At 41.1% G+C, this 14597-nt stretch overlaps 1 protein-coding gene across 7 annotated transcripts in view; it reads left to right on the forward strand.

Moving 5' to 3' along the window:
- The window catches only part of NFATC1 (nuclear factor of activated T cells 1), a 119970-nt gene that overhangs the window by 70714 nt on the left and 34659 nt on the right, over positions 1-14597 (forward strand). For 6 of the 7 annotated variants that reach the window (XM_069853770.1, XM_069853772.1, XM_069853774.1 and 3 more), the window contains exons 7-8: positions 1410-1465; positions 2576-2708. In XM_069853770.1, coding sequence (XP_069709871.1) covers positions 1410-1465; positions 2576-2708 — 189 coding nt within the window. Of the gene's footprint in view, positions 1-1409; positions 1466-2575; positions 2709-5342; positions 5614-14597 lie in introns of those variants that run through there. The other variant, XM_069853776.1, reaches the window with a different exon arrangement.

Here is a 14597-nt window from a genome sequence, read left to right on the forward strand (position 1 = left end):
GTTTAAAATGTAGGAGGAAGCTAAGGGTAGATCTGCTAATTATTTCCTACAGAAAGACCTACCAAATCCACTGTGCTATTTTTGCTGCAGCTTCCACGTTGCGCTTCTTTCCATATGTTAAAAAGAAAGGGGTTTTGGATGCTAAAACAATCACCAAGGCTAGCCACTCAGCAGCATTCCTTTCACAGTAGGACAGCTGTACACAAAAATATTATTTACAGACATTTGTAATAAATCAGACAGTTCTAAATGTGTCACCTGCATCCTGGCCATGAAAGCAAAGAGAGAAGAAAAAGTGTATTCACTCTTTTACCTTGCTGAGAACTGTTTTTCTAAGGCAGGCCCATGTCTATGCGATGAACTTCAAAATAGCTAATATTTGCATTTGCATGTCCCAGTGCTGCAATAAATATACAAAAGAGATGACATAAAGTCTTACTTTGCCTTTCATTCTAGTGACAACTGACAATGGTGGGACTCATGAAGCTACATGTGTCCCCACTGCCCAACCTAGACAGGAGTCTGCTTGTGGCATTTCATACATGTTTGTGTTTTCTAGGCCTGCAGAATGGAAATCTTATGTTTCATGTTATTTTTCAGATTTCTTGCTGTTGAGTTTTGAAGCCACAAGGAAGGAAAAAAACCCCCTGTTACTGACTCGTGACTTCTGTATCAGTGAGGGACAGGGAAAATGAACAGACAAACCCAATTTCTTCCATAAGACAGGTCCCCAGAAATAGCGATAGCTGTGGCTTAACTCTGTGTTTGCTTGAAAACAGAAATATAGTAAATTAGGAGGACCCAACACACCACTAGAAGCAGTTCCAGAAAACTGTAGGTGAGAGCACTGTAGCTGAGCTAGACCGTTAAATGGAGTCAAAAGCTGTGTTTCCCAGGCTATGGCTTTGCCTTTTTATCCAAGCAGCAGAATTACAACAAGACAGACTAAGAATATATTAAAATGAAATTCAACATGGCTGAGGAGCTTCCTTAATACTACTTTTGATTTCGTTTTGTTTAATATTAATATTGAATATGACTTACTGCATAGGTAGTGATCAAAAGGTCTCATAAATAGCACTGATTTTATCTGAAAGTTTGGGAAGCTAAGGTGTAGAACAGTTGCATATTTTGTCCAAACAAGTTGCAGAATAAACTCTTGATGGCTTTTCACCATCACGGTATCATGCACTTTGGATTGTGGTTCACCCCTTCAAAAAAGCAAAGTGAGCTCCTGTTGCGAGTTACCCAGATGGTCTCCTGTTGGGCAACGCTTGGGCAATGCATTTTGAGAGCTGGTTTTCATATATGCAATGCCTCTTCAGAGTTTTTTTGTAAAAGTCATTCTTTTGTAAATTTGGGGGAGGAATAAAGGACAGACCTAGATATCTTTTTCTTTTGTCTTTTAGATGGTCACCATGTGTGGGAAATGGAAGCCAAAACTGACAAAGAAATGTGCAAGCCAGTAAGTCTGTCTTAAATATTTTAACATGAAGTTGAAAAATATATATTGCCTTCTCCAGCACTGTTACTAAAGAGGGTTTTCCAAGGCTTTGGCACTGTGTCTCCCCACTGAAACAGAACAAGTACGTAGGCCTCCCCTCCTGGAAATCTTTCTTTAATGGGAGCATAGGGTAAAACAGCTTTGTTGGAAGCTATCCCAAAAGTAGGAGAGACCATTTGGAAAATATTTTTTCATTGTCTGGGATGGGCCAGCCCTGTCTGCTCATCTTCTGTCTTGCTGGGTCAGTTCTTCCCTCTGCTCCAAAGCAAGTTCTGATCATTTTCATTGGCTTTCGTCTTTTCTGTCAGCAGAAGAAATGTGAGAGGAGACCAGCCCCATGGCTGGAAAAGTGTAGCACCCTCAGCCATGCCTGTAAGTGGGAAAATGGCCACTGTAGCCCCTCTGCAGGAATATGCAATAGTGGAGACATGCAGGCAAGCAATTTAGAGACCTCAGCTGAAAGCAGGCCAAATGCTAAGATGAACATTCCCTTCTATTATTTCAAGAAGTGCCAAGAGAGGTTTTGGTGGTCGTAGCAGGTTTAACTATGCACTTGTGTAAGTTGACGCCCTAGTAGCTAGGTTGTTCTTTAGCCCTGTGTTGGAGCATCTGATGGAGGATCATCTACACACTCTTCAGCCTTTCTTCCTGTAGCACTAGGTGTTCTTGCAAGATCTTCCGTCAACAGAAGCTAGCATACTTAAAACTTCCCAAGTTATATAAAAACATTTCACTGTGGAAAATGGAAAGATTTGAATAAACATATGGTGATCCTAGTTCTCCTTTCAAATAAGGTTGCATTAGGGTGAGATATACTGGGGATGACCTGTTCGCCAGGTGGTTATACTTTCTCCTGCTGATTTGATTGTGGTCCCAGATTCTTGTCAGAAGCAGGAGGGATAGAGCCTTGTCCATACAGTATCGTATTTGCTGTCAAAGGGAAGAGGTGAAGGCTAGTGCTTTAGTAAAAACTTGGCCATGCTATAGTATTACTTACCTACTCCTGAAGTCCTTGTCGTATAGCTCAACTGCCAAGTCATGCCTTGATTTTCTGACCTGTTGCTTTTGCAGAATTCGTTGGTAGTTGAGATACCACCATTCCGCAATCAGAGAATTACCAGCCCTGTTCAGGTCAACTTTTATGTCTGCAACGGAAAGAGAAAGAGAAGCCAGTACCAGCTTTTCACCTATCTTCCTGCTAATGGTAACATAATATATTCCTTATCTCTACTAGTAAAAATGAGAGCTAATTATGATTACTTAGAAAGATATATGGCTCTGATAATTGTTTAGTATCCTAAGTAATCTGGAAGTATACCTGGTGCTATAAAATGAGAGTAGAGAATTAAACCACGAGAGCTGCTTTCTCTCTGCTGCCCACACAGGGGACCTTCTCTGCAGATGATTTTCTTTTTTATTGGTGATTGAGACCCGTTGGAATAAGGACTTTTTCTGCTTTTGGGAGCTGAAGAGGCACAGTACAAAACCACACGTGTAGCCACGAGTTGTAAATGCAATGAGCTCTCTGCTAAGTTGCTCTCAACCCTCAGTCTGGCTTCGTGGCTGCAGAGGGAACATTACATTTGAATAATACGTCTGCATTAGCACCACAGCATTGTAAACATGCTGGGCTCTTGAGTTGGAGGTGGTGGTGTGGGGATTCTTCTTCCAGTTGTCCTTCGCCTTGCTGTCTCACGCATGGTGGAAATAGTGCTCCAGGCTGATGATGCTTTTAGGTAGCATTGAAAAGCACAGAGATGGAGGTCAGAGTGCTTCATAGAAAATGCTTTGTGTATAGGAAACGTTTAGAAACACATATGCCAATTTATTTCGGAAGCTTGTGTTGCTGGCTGTGAAGTGACGATAAAATACTTATACTAGCAGAATTACAAGCAGGTGTTTGAAAAATTTAATAGCATGTAAATTTAGATTTTTTTATTATTATTTCAAATGACTTCTTCTGAGAACACTTTTTTGGGGAAAGTAGGAAAAAAAGGGTTGTTGTTTTGTTGTAGTTGTTTTGGAAGGAAGAGGAATTAGAAAGATGATTAGGTTCATGCTTTTTTGTAGACTTTCTAAATGAAAGTAGTCCTTCTGAGGGAAATTTGCACAAATGAGTGCTTGAGTCCTGTCACATGACTTGAAGAGATCCACCAATATTTGCAGGTGAAAGCCCATAAAATACACGTTTGGAATTTCACCTAGTTAGCTTGTATATGCACCAGACTTTTATCAGAACTTTAATTTAAAGTAAAAGTATAGGAAACGTGACACAGGCAACTGGCTGCTTATTGCATATGTTGCATAGTCATACTTCACTGAATCAGCCTACTTACGCAAACTTCATCCCCAGTGGGTATGTCTGTGTATATTTAAAGACTGTTCATCTCTTGAATTGGAAAAAAAAAAGCATTCTCTTGCACAACACTTCTTCAGCAACAAAAATCTGTTGTAGAGGCCAACAGGCATTGCCTTGCCACCCAAGTTCCATTGTAAGTATTTCACGTACATGCCTGTTGTTGACTGCTGTGTATTAAGCATTTTCTTTCCTCTCCGGCCTTTATGTAGGTAATATTTAACCATTTTACTCTAAAACATGGGAATAGGATTAGCTGTTGCAAAGCTGGTTTATGCTACCACCATTCTGAGTTTGAAACACTTGATGTTTTATTTGATGTAAAGCCATGGGAGTAGCTACCTAGTGACAGGCAACAAAGAACTGGCTTCAGCTTTGTCCTGCAAAGACATCTTTAATTATGGTAATTTTTGAAAACACTGGGGATCTTGTTTAGTCTGTTGTGCTCATTTAAATTCCTGTGAAATCTTTATTTCGGTGTAGCGAAACTTGAAAGTAAAAATAGAACACCAGAGCAGAGGAAAGGGAAGCAGATATTGTATACTAATTACGCCTTTCCCCCATTCCTGTTTGGTTATCCACTCACATTCTCTTAATATGTATGTATATGTACCTATAAGTAATTGAAAAACATCTTCAGTACTTTGCAGACTCTCTCTTAACAGTGAGCTTGGTTCTGCACTCACCACAATTAATAGTGTGGTATGGTTTTATTATGCCTCTGTTGTAGATGTAAGGTTTTGCCCTTATGTTGCTGGTGATTATTTCCACTGTGCCTGTCAAAGATAAATACAATCACCTTGACTTTGTATGCAGGAAACATGCACAATGACTGAAATAGTCATTTACTAGGGGTTATTTCTAGGAGTCATTTTAGGATATTCTGTTTTATTTTATTTCAATCACAACATTGTTCTAATGTTTCAAGACATTGTAGAAATCCAAAGTTTAGTTTATGAAGAAGAAAATACTTGAATCAACAACCACTGTGTCATCAGTGTGAAAAATTGTAAAGGAGATAAGCACTGTTTTCGTCCAAGTAACAGTTTGTCTCTTGCTTAAACAAATCCTACGACCAGAGAAGGTGTAGGTTTTTGAGAAGCGAATGTCAGTGATCATTAAGTGTATGATGGTATCCTATAAGCTTGTTCTCCTTCTGTGCTCTAAGACTAGTCAAAATGCTAACATTTCAGTGCCTACTTAATTTTGCAGGTATTTCTGTATGAGATATCTTTTAAAAGCTGCCTGATAGACATTAGACATGTATTTTACAGCTCAACTGTACTGGGCCAAAACAAAATACTGTATGTGGACTAAAGCCTAAATATTATGAATGCCTGCTGGCCATACTTCTGGGGTGGGTGTAGGCATGCACAGATGGTGAAACCGGGGGAAAACCACAAGCTCGCTGTGTGGCTTCCACCCCAACTGCAGAGCAGTGGAGTATTTCTCCTGTAGCTCCTGTTTCTCCTCATTCCCTAGGGGAAAACAGCCAGTGGATCCAGGGACACATGGCCTCACTCATCCCACCTCCTGTGGATGGTCCTATAGCATCTCAGTGGAGTACAGCTCTGTGACATGCAATCAGCACAAGCTACCGTCTCCAGCAGAATGTTACACTTTTGCTGCTCTAAGACTTCTCCCATACTGTGGAGATCTGGCAGGATTGTACTTCTCTTTGTTAGCTCAAGTGTTTTGCAGAGCAGGGTCTTACTTGGTGAAAACAGGTTTCTGCCTCAGGAAAAAAAAAAAAAGCTGTAAAAATGAAAATATTACTGCTCTGTAAATGAAAAGTTTTAAAAGTTAAGTAACAATACCAAACAGAAAGCAGAGGCTTCACAAATGAGAGCCAAGGTCTGGAAAATGGGCTTGCTTAAGTCTTTGGCTTGAGACAAACCATAAACCTAAGTACTCATAATCCCGTTTTAATTGAAATTTTGATTTACTGTTCTGCTGAATTCGATCAATCCCTGAATCCTGTATTAGCCTATATTGTACAGAATTGTCTGTAACATTATTTTTTTAGTATTGCTTCAGCATTATGTATCACTGAGCAATTGCATGTCAGTTTTGTCCTGGAGCCTGTGGGCTCTTGAGACTCGTCCCCAGACATGCGTGGCACAGACGTATTAGTAATTTCCATACCATTCAGGCACAGGTGAATTCCCACAGCTCATATGGTAAGTAATATGTTTTGCGTTGCCACATCCCATCAGAATGTGAGTAGGAAGGTGCGGGACCAGACGCTGAAGTCAAGAGTCTGAGCAGAGCACAGTGAGCAGGTGCTTGTGTGTGTGGCTTTTAAAGTAAGGCCGCTGCTGCAGCTTTGTGCGGGTGTACTCTTCGACTCTGTTATGTGCAGCAGAACATTTTAGAAAAACGTTGGTGAGCACTGTGTTTGTGAACCCTACCCTCTAGAAAACTTCTTGGCTTTCATTTCTGTTTATGACTGCGTATCATCTTGCTTCCATGAATTTATTATATCATTGGCCCATGTATGCATTTCAAACAGGAGGAATAGTCTTCTAAAGTAGCTAGAAGTAGCACTTGAGGTATAAACTAACCTGAAGAGTCTGAAGAAGCACACAAGCGATCAGATGTGTATGCTGTGATTCCAGATCCTGTGCTTTCATCTGCTGTAAAAGCTGAAGGAATTCTCCAGCTCAGACAGCTTTAAACAACACATGTAATGATAAGGGTTAGACCTTTGTTTATTGAGATTTCTTTTAAGTAGGTACATCAAAACAGAGGAAATGTGTTGAAGAACTTATTTTTTTTGCAGATAGGAGTGAATGCTCTCTATGATTCATTATCTAATGAAGGTTGATATCAAGAATGGTGAACACAGAAAAGTTTCTTTGAATTTTATTTAGACAAGAAGTGATATTTGACTGAGCAAAGACAGGCTAGTTTGTCTAGGAAATATTTTGTAAGATGGAAAAAGGAAAATTGATGTGTTTCTTTTACTGGAATGAAAAACACTTTTGCAAAGAGTTGATGATGAAGTATTTCCGGTTTCTGTTTCTGTTCAGCTTCTTAATTGTCAAAGCATTATTAAAAATCATTTAACCATCTCTAATATTTATTAAAATGGTGTTGATATCCTGGGCAACTTTTATTTGAGATGCGTTTCACCACCCGTAGGTCCAGATTTCCAAGTGCACAGCCTTCACTTGTAGAGCCAGCTTTTCTGCAGTCTCTTTGCCTCCCTCCAAACACCAGACACAAACCACCATTGTGCAAGCCCCTCCAAAACCCTGACCACATAGACAAGTGACTTGGTAAGGATGGAGGTCCTTTGAGTTTGCTGGTATGGAGCTGTGCTGAGAGCCTGGCTGTGGTGACTAGATGTGCCTTAGTAGAATCATAGAATCGTTTGGGTCAGAAGGGACCTTAGAGATCCTCCAGTTCCAACCTCCCTGCCATGGGCAGGGACACCTTCCACAAAATAAGGTTGCTCAAAGCCTCATCCAGTCTGGCCTTAAACACCTCCAAAGATGGAGCATGTTATTTACATCCTGGCGACGTGAAAGTGAAGCTCTTGGTGTGCTTCTGAACAGAGTGAGCGGTGCCCACTGCAGATTGCTGTCAACATCCTCCTGACTTCCTGCCTCTGCTCTAAAATTATCTCCTGCCTCTACAGATTAGTACAATCAGCAGTTTTCTAGTGATTGCGTTGAGAAGCCGTGCCTCTGTTTCACCTCAGCTCTTCCACCCACAGCTCTCTTTCTAAGTTAAAGGCAACATCAGCTGCCTTAGCAGAAAACAAAGTCATGCAAAGCATTGCTGCTTTAATGTGACAAGGCTGCCACTGTTCATCTCCTGATACCTTGTACCTCTTGAGTATATGTTGAATTTTCATGCTCAAGGCTGGCAAAATTATCAGCCTAACCATGTCTGCAAAATGATAGTAATTAGAGAGTGGTGGGAAAATGGGGCCAAATTCAGTGCCTGGGTTGTGAAAGGATCCGAATCTACAGCGTATGCAACAGGACTGCAGCAGGGTCAAGGTGGGCAGTGCCTCCATGGTGCCTTGCGGTCACCCTGGGGAGCTGGAGGAAGGGACAGGGAATTACATTATGCCCAAGGATTACATTATGTAGGATTACATTAATGTAGGATTACATTATGCCCAAGCCTACCTTATGGTGCATCATCCCCTCTGCTCTCTTCCATTAGCTGTGTAAGATCTGCGGCAGAGCGGGGGAGAGATGTGTTGCACTCATCAGTGTTATGCCCTCAGGTGCTTTTGCTGCCAGTTGCTAGGGTCTCACTAGAGCTGCTCACACTATGTCCAGGTGATATCCCATGTCAGCCATCAGGTGGAGACTAGCCGACTGCATCTGACCTGCAGATACAGTTGCTTGGTCTTTAGATGCAAAACTGTGCCTCACTGTGTGGTGCTCCGTCTTCATCTGGACATCTGTGTGATGTCCCTGCAACAGACAGGGGTGGACGAGCCCTTAGCTTATCTTCTGCATAGAAAGAAGCCTTTGGCTGCGTCTGACCAGCAGGCTTCATTGCAGCAGTAGTGATCACCCATAATAGTTAACTTCCAGTGCATAAAGTTGTCTTTTGGCAGTACCTCCCTTTTCAAATATTCCCCTCCAGATGACAAAACCCAGCCTGTACTTTTGATCATCAAATCCCTCTGCATGAGCATTTCATGGATGTGCTTCCTTACTTCCCAGTGATTTCACATGCATATATTAGCAAGCATGGGACTTTAGGATCTTCCAGTCAGCTTAAAAGCCAAAAGGTAGAACGCATGTGAGGGAGAACAGGGTTTAGAATTACATGGGCCAGATTAAAAGAGGTGCTTATTTTATTCTCCTCGAGTGGCTGATGACCATAGCCAGTCTAGCCCAGTGACTGATCCTAAAGGGGTTGTGGTGGTGGTGGGTACTAGGGATGAAATGCGTGGGCAAAGATGTGTTTGCTGCCTGTGGGAGGGACTGCATCCATCTCTGAAGACAAAGACCATGTCAGAACCAAGAAAGTTTTACTTGAGTTACAGAACAAGGGGCTTGTACTTTCTGAGGGCAGCGAGCTCATTGCTTCTTCCTAATACCAGACTGCTCCAGAGTCAAACAAGGGGTGAGATCCTTACTCTGCTCAAGCCTACTGGATCCAGCCGATGTGGCCACTTCGCTAACTGCATCCCCAGTTGGCCAGCAGCAGAGCAGCAGCAGCACTTGGGATGACCTGCACAGCATCTTCTGAAGGAACATATGGTTCATGGTTAAACTGACTGATGGGGATGATTTCAAAGGCGTAAATGGCATTTCAGAGCTCAGCTCAGTAATGAAGATTTAGTCATCTAACTCTTCAGCCATCTTTGAAAGTCTCATCCCAAACTCTTGCCCATTATGAGACATTTAGTCCAGAAGTTGAGGAAATGTGTGTGTGCACATGATGAAAAAAATAATGTTTTGATTTTCATCCACTAACCAAAATCTGTGTGCTAGTGCCAGGGAACTACATCATAGTCTGCACCATGAAAGGTGGTCATTTTGCTTGATAGGTTCAATCGAACTTAAGGGTAAAATAAATATATTGTAATGCCATAAATGTCTGTATTGATAATACTACATGAAAATGGGAATTTGTTAGTTTAATGTTAATCAGGATAAACATATATTTAATTTATATTATTATATTTTCTCAGTTCATGTATTTTATTAGAACTCTCCCCCCTGAAAAAGTTTAAAAACCCATCTGGATTTCTAAAGTGTAAAAGCAAACAGACTTACTAGAATCATAAAAAAATACATATAATTTATATTTAAGCACTTTCTGACTCCCTTTACTGAACGTGCATGATTTATTATTTTTCTTCAATGTTTGATATATTAACTTTTTACCTGCTAGAAAGGCCTTTCATTTAAGTGTGGGCTTGCAGAACTGGCTGAAGTATTTCTTTCAGATTCAAACCTACACAGAAGAACCATTGTCTTCTGCTCAGTGCCTCAGTGTGATGTCATGGCCCTGGTCTCTCTGAGTAAGAAGCTCTGAGTTATAGCCAGGGCTGCTGCCAACGCACAGTTCTCAGAAATTCGTATTAAATTAGATGACATAATGACATGAATCCAGAGTCTAAGAAGGCATCACCAAGCCATTGAAAACCAATTAGCACAGATTAAGTTGCTTATCAGACTAATTTAGAACTGTGAGCTCTTGTCATATTTTAATATTTAAAATTGAGGACTATTTAAAGTCATCTGTTAGCCAGCCTTACGCATTGTGAAATAACAAGCATTTAAAAATTCACCATGCAACCCAAACTTACATTAAGTTTTTCCTTTTTATGGCAAGAGCCTGATCTTCAGCAGAGTAGAGTCTCTTAAACAAGTAACATTACTTTTGAATCTGAGTTTAAGTAAAAACTGCATCACCTTTCTGTTTACAATTTCACACGTTTTGGCTTTATTGCTGCAAATAATTATTGTCAAATCTCAGTGTATGGCAAATTCAATTTTTTTCATTCTAGCCAGCTGAGAGCCTGCGAGACTGGGTGTTATCCCAGCACCACAGGCCAGCGTTGAGACAGAATACATGCTGCCATTTGATATGGCTCAGCTTAATTTAAGAAATAGTCCAGTTTCTGCTAAAAGTGCTTGCAGATTCTGAACAGCTGTAGGGCTTTCCAGTTAATTGCCAGCCCAGGCTGGCTGTGTCACTAGGGGTGTCTCTTTCAGCTGGCAGGTTTTTACCAAGTCATTTAAGATTTGAAATATTTGAGCTAGAATTTAGTCGGGCTAATACTGATCTCTGTTAAATATTAATCCTGAGAAAATTAACTGTAGTCCCCATGTCACATTACATCTACCTTTGTGAAATGGTCACTTGTGCAAGCAAATGAGAGTGGAAATGGATCTGTGTTATGGCAGCTAGCTTACCATTCATCCACAGGGATGTCTTTGAGAACAAAACCACTTTTCTAGCTTGAGTCTGTAAAGATTTGCAGGTAGTCAGGCATGAGTCTAAGGTAAGCAGTGATGCTAGTCCACTGCTGGCTGATGATCAGCCCCTACCGCTCTAGAGGAATCCACCAGGTTCCTGCCTATGTGAAAACGGTGAAGGTGGGCATGTAAGGTTTCTGGCCTCAGCTGCTCTAAGTCAGCTGCAGCTGCTCCTCCCAGCTCAGGGTCTCAGCCTCTCAAAAGCCAGTGAGACAGTGAATAGAGTGTGCTTGGAACTGGTAGCCTTATTAGATACAAGTATTTTTATTTGTTGGAGTAATGCCATAGACACTGTGATGGTAAGTGGGTAACCAGTGAGCGCAGATGTCAGCTGTTTCTACATTGGTTTTGGAAGGTGTGTCTTGAAATACACACAACTCCTGCCTTGGGCCCTTGGCAGTCCTTTCTGAACTGGAAGTAAATGGTTGCCCTTTTAAAGAATATAAGGTGATTAATGCTGGCTTTTGACATGCTCAGAGTATTTTCAGAACAACATGGAGGTCAGACCCACAGCTTATTTGAGTTGAGTTTAGAAATACCAACATTGGCAAAGATTTTTAGCCTGTGTTACTTCAGTTGGTGAAGTTGCATTGGCTGGGGAGAAGCACGTACAGGATAGAGTGTTAACTGGCATAATGAAGCAATTTGTGGTATATCTGTCTTCCACAAGTCAAGTAATATAGTTCTTTATGTCAAATACAAAAGTTGAGGTCTAGCCAGAAGGGGAACTGTTACTGTCTTATGTTTCTGCAACGTGCTCAGCTCTGCAGGTCTGATTCCATCTGGGTCATTAGTAATGTTTTGTCCAGGAAAAAAAAAAAAAATGGGTCCTACAGAACTTCCTTCTCCAAACATGTACCCTGTGAAGACACTTAACACTTCTTCAAAGGGGAGTGAGTGGCTGCCATCCCATCTTGGTAAGATCCATGCATTCAATCTACACAGTGTTAAATGACTATATAAATGGCAGAGCACTGAAAAGTCAGATACGAATACCTTCACCATTTTAGTATTAATACTTCTTCTGTCTTTCAGTGCAATACCTATTCTAGTAATGACATTAGTGTGCAAACAAAATATATGAGAAAACATTTTTTAGAATCATAGAATAACCAGGTTGGAAGAGACCCACCGGATCATCAAGTCCAACCATTCCTATCAAACACTAAACCATGCCCCTTAGCACCTCGTCCACCCATGCCTTAAACACCTCCAGGGAAGGTGAATCAACCACCTCCTTGGGCAGCCTGTTCCAGTGCCCAATGACCCTTTCTGTGAAGAATTTTTTCCTAATGTCCAGCCTAAATCTCCCCTGGCGGAGCTTGAGGCCATTCCCTCTTGTCCTGTCCCCCGTCACTTGGGAGAAGAGGCCATCACCCTTCTCTCTACAACCTCCTTTCAGGTAGTTATAGAGAGCAATGAGGTCTCCCCTCAGCCTCCTCTTCTCCAGGCTAAACAACCCCAGCTATATGATACTTAGCAAGGGAAGACTTCTGCCGTGTTGAAAAAACGTTAGAAAGGTAGTGGAGACAATTCAGCTGAGCAACTTAAAAGGCATCCCTAGGCCTAAGTACAAGTAGTATCTGTCCATTTAAAGATAATTTGTTTCCCATTAAGTGAAATAACAGATGCTCTCGAGCATCAGTTCAGAGCAAGGGGGGCAGTGTAAATAGATGGCAAATAATATAGGACTCCCACTTACTCTCATAGTCCTCCTTGATTTCTGCTCTGGCTACCAGCTTGCCATTAGCAGACAAGGTACTGTGACTTTCTCTGACTGGTCTTGTAATTAACACCAGTCCCTGTTTTCCCTCTGAATGCTGAATTTGTGAGCAGACAGAAGTGTCCTTTGTTACTGTCACCATCTCCAAAAGAGTCTAGAGAATAACAGGTCTGGGATGGAGTCCCTTCTGCCCATCAGTCCTTCACCCAGTGCAGTGTAGGACTTGACGGTTATCGTCTGTTGTTTGTGGCAGGTGTATTTCAGTGTAGCAACATACGAAAACAAATTGCCGGTGTTCATGGCTACTAATCCTACCTCCAAATGGACCCAATGGCATTGTTTTTATAGAGAAAAAATTCAATATGAAGTGACAAAAAAGTGCCCAGTAAACCACATAGCAAAGCTGTGCTGTAGAAGAGCTGCAGTCTAAGAACACCCTGAGATCAGGAACCTACGTTATTTGAAGACTTCAGCCTGCCTGCCATCAGAGCTATAACCCTTCCCTAGTTTATAACAAGTCAGACAACTCAAGGGTTTATTGGAGTTGAATTGCCAGTGGCTGAGCTTCATATTATTTAGCACAGGTGTTTCTATAACAGTGATATATTGGGGAAATTCAGTGTTCAACAACCATCGTATTTCCAGCTGTGCTGTGGTTAATGCTAGTACAGTGAACCTAATATAAAATATGAGAATATTTGCTAGTTCAGGAACTTGTTAAAGGTATTTTCTTACAGTATCTAAGCTGCTATGTTTATCTAGGTGTTATTCTTTGGTCTTGCATTTTCATAAAGGGTATGATATTGGTTTTACGAAGCTGTCATTAAACCTGGAATCTGCTTCTCTGCAACCAAGTGCATTAGTAGCCCTGCTAGCCAGTGTGCAGCACGCAAGCAGGTGAAAATAAGATTATGAGGAATCCAATGACAGTCCATTATCCTTATTCGTCTTGAGCAGCACCTGTGCATCTGTTACACATATAGACGTGTTTTTATTAGAGGTGCTAGAAATCTTGAAACAAGTGTTGCAAACTTCTATATGTAAAAGAACATAAAAGGAGCAAAGTTAACAAGAGGCTAGGGGACTGTAAAACAAGGGTAGTGAAGTGCATTCATTATCAGCAAAGTTTGTGAGTTTTAGAAGAGGTTTTATGTGTACACATGCACACGTGCATTTTTAGGGGTTTGAAAAACTCATGCATGAGCATAGTAAATGGCTGGAGAATGTATAAGGCTGTTTGTACAACACATGCAAATGAAAACACAGAGACACTCACGCAACATCCTTCAGTTCCAAGTTGTGCGAAGTTGTTTCATTAATAACTTTGTGCCCCAACAGTCAGTTGTTCTAATATTCTGAAAGATAGTCTCTGTTGTCACTGTAAATTGCCAGCGGCTCCTTCAAACAGTAACTGTTCCTATGGGCAGAAGATAAATGCCATTGTACATCCATACTGTATTGTGGTATGCATCTGGCCGGAAAAAAATACATTTAGAGACGGTCATGGTCCTATTACTTGTTATTTTCCTGATAGAGAAAGAGGCTGTCTTTTATCTCTGCACTGAATAGGTTGTAGGAGAAGCAGCAGAGGCACCTATCTCTGGTCTGAGAGAGAAAGCTAATGAAAGACATTTCAATTTGAGGAAGGGTCTCTTCTCTGATTTGAGAAAGCAGCTTTACATTTGTCATGACCGAGCTGATGCTCATAGGCAGTCATTCTGTCCATGTGCTACTGGTATTTAGAGACGTGGCTTTACAGCTCAATTAGAGCCTTTTTTGTGACAATGGGTAGAGCAATCAGAGGTCTGGAATAGGAGTCAGTTTTTCTTGGTAACCAGAGACTGAGTTAACATTTGCTACATTTGCTAGGAGCTGGCATTAGCAGTTTCAGTCCAACTTAGAATGACTTGAGAGTTGGATGCAACTTACTGAATATTTTACACCCATTGGCTGATTAGTAAGATTAAATGTAATAATGTAAAACTAAGCCCTATTCTTTCAAAAATAGCCTCAAAATTGAAAACTTGTACAGAGTAGTTTGTCATGTATCTT

The sequence above is a fragment of the Phaenicophaeus curvirostris genome, chromosome 3 (assembly GCF_032191515.1).
Source record: "Phaenicophaeus curvirostris isolate KB17595 chromosome 3, BPBGC_Pcur_1.0, whole genome shotgun sequence".
NCBI lineage: Eukaryota > Metazoa > Chordata > Aves > Cuculiformes > Cuculidae > Phaenicophaeus > Phaenicophaeus curvirostris.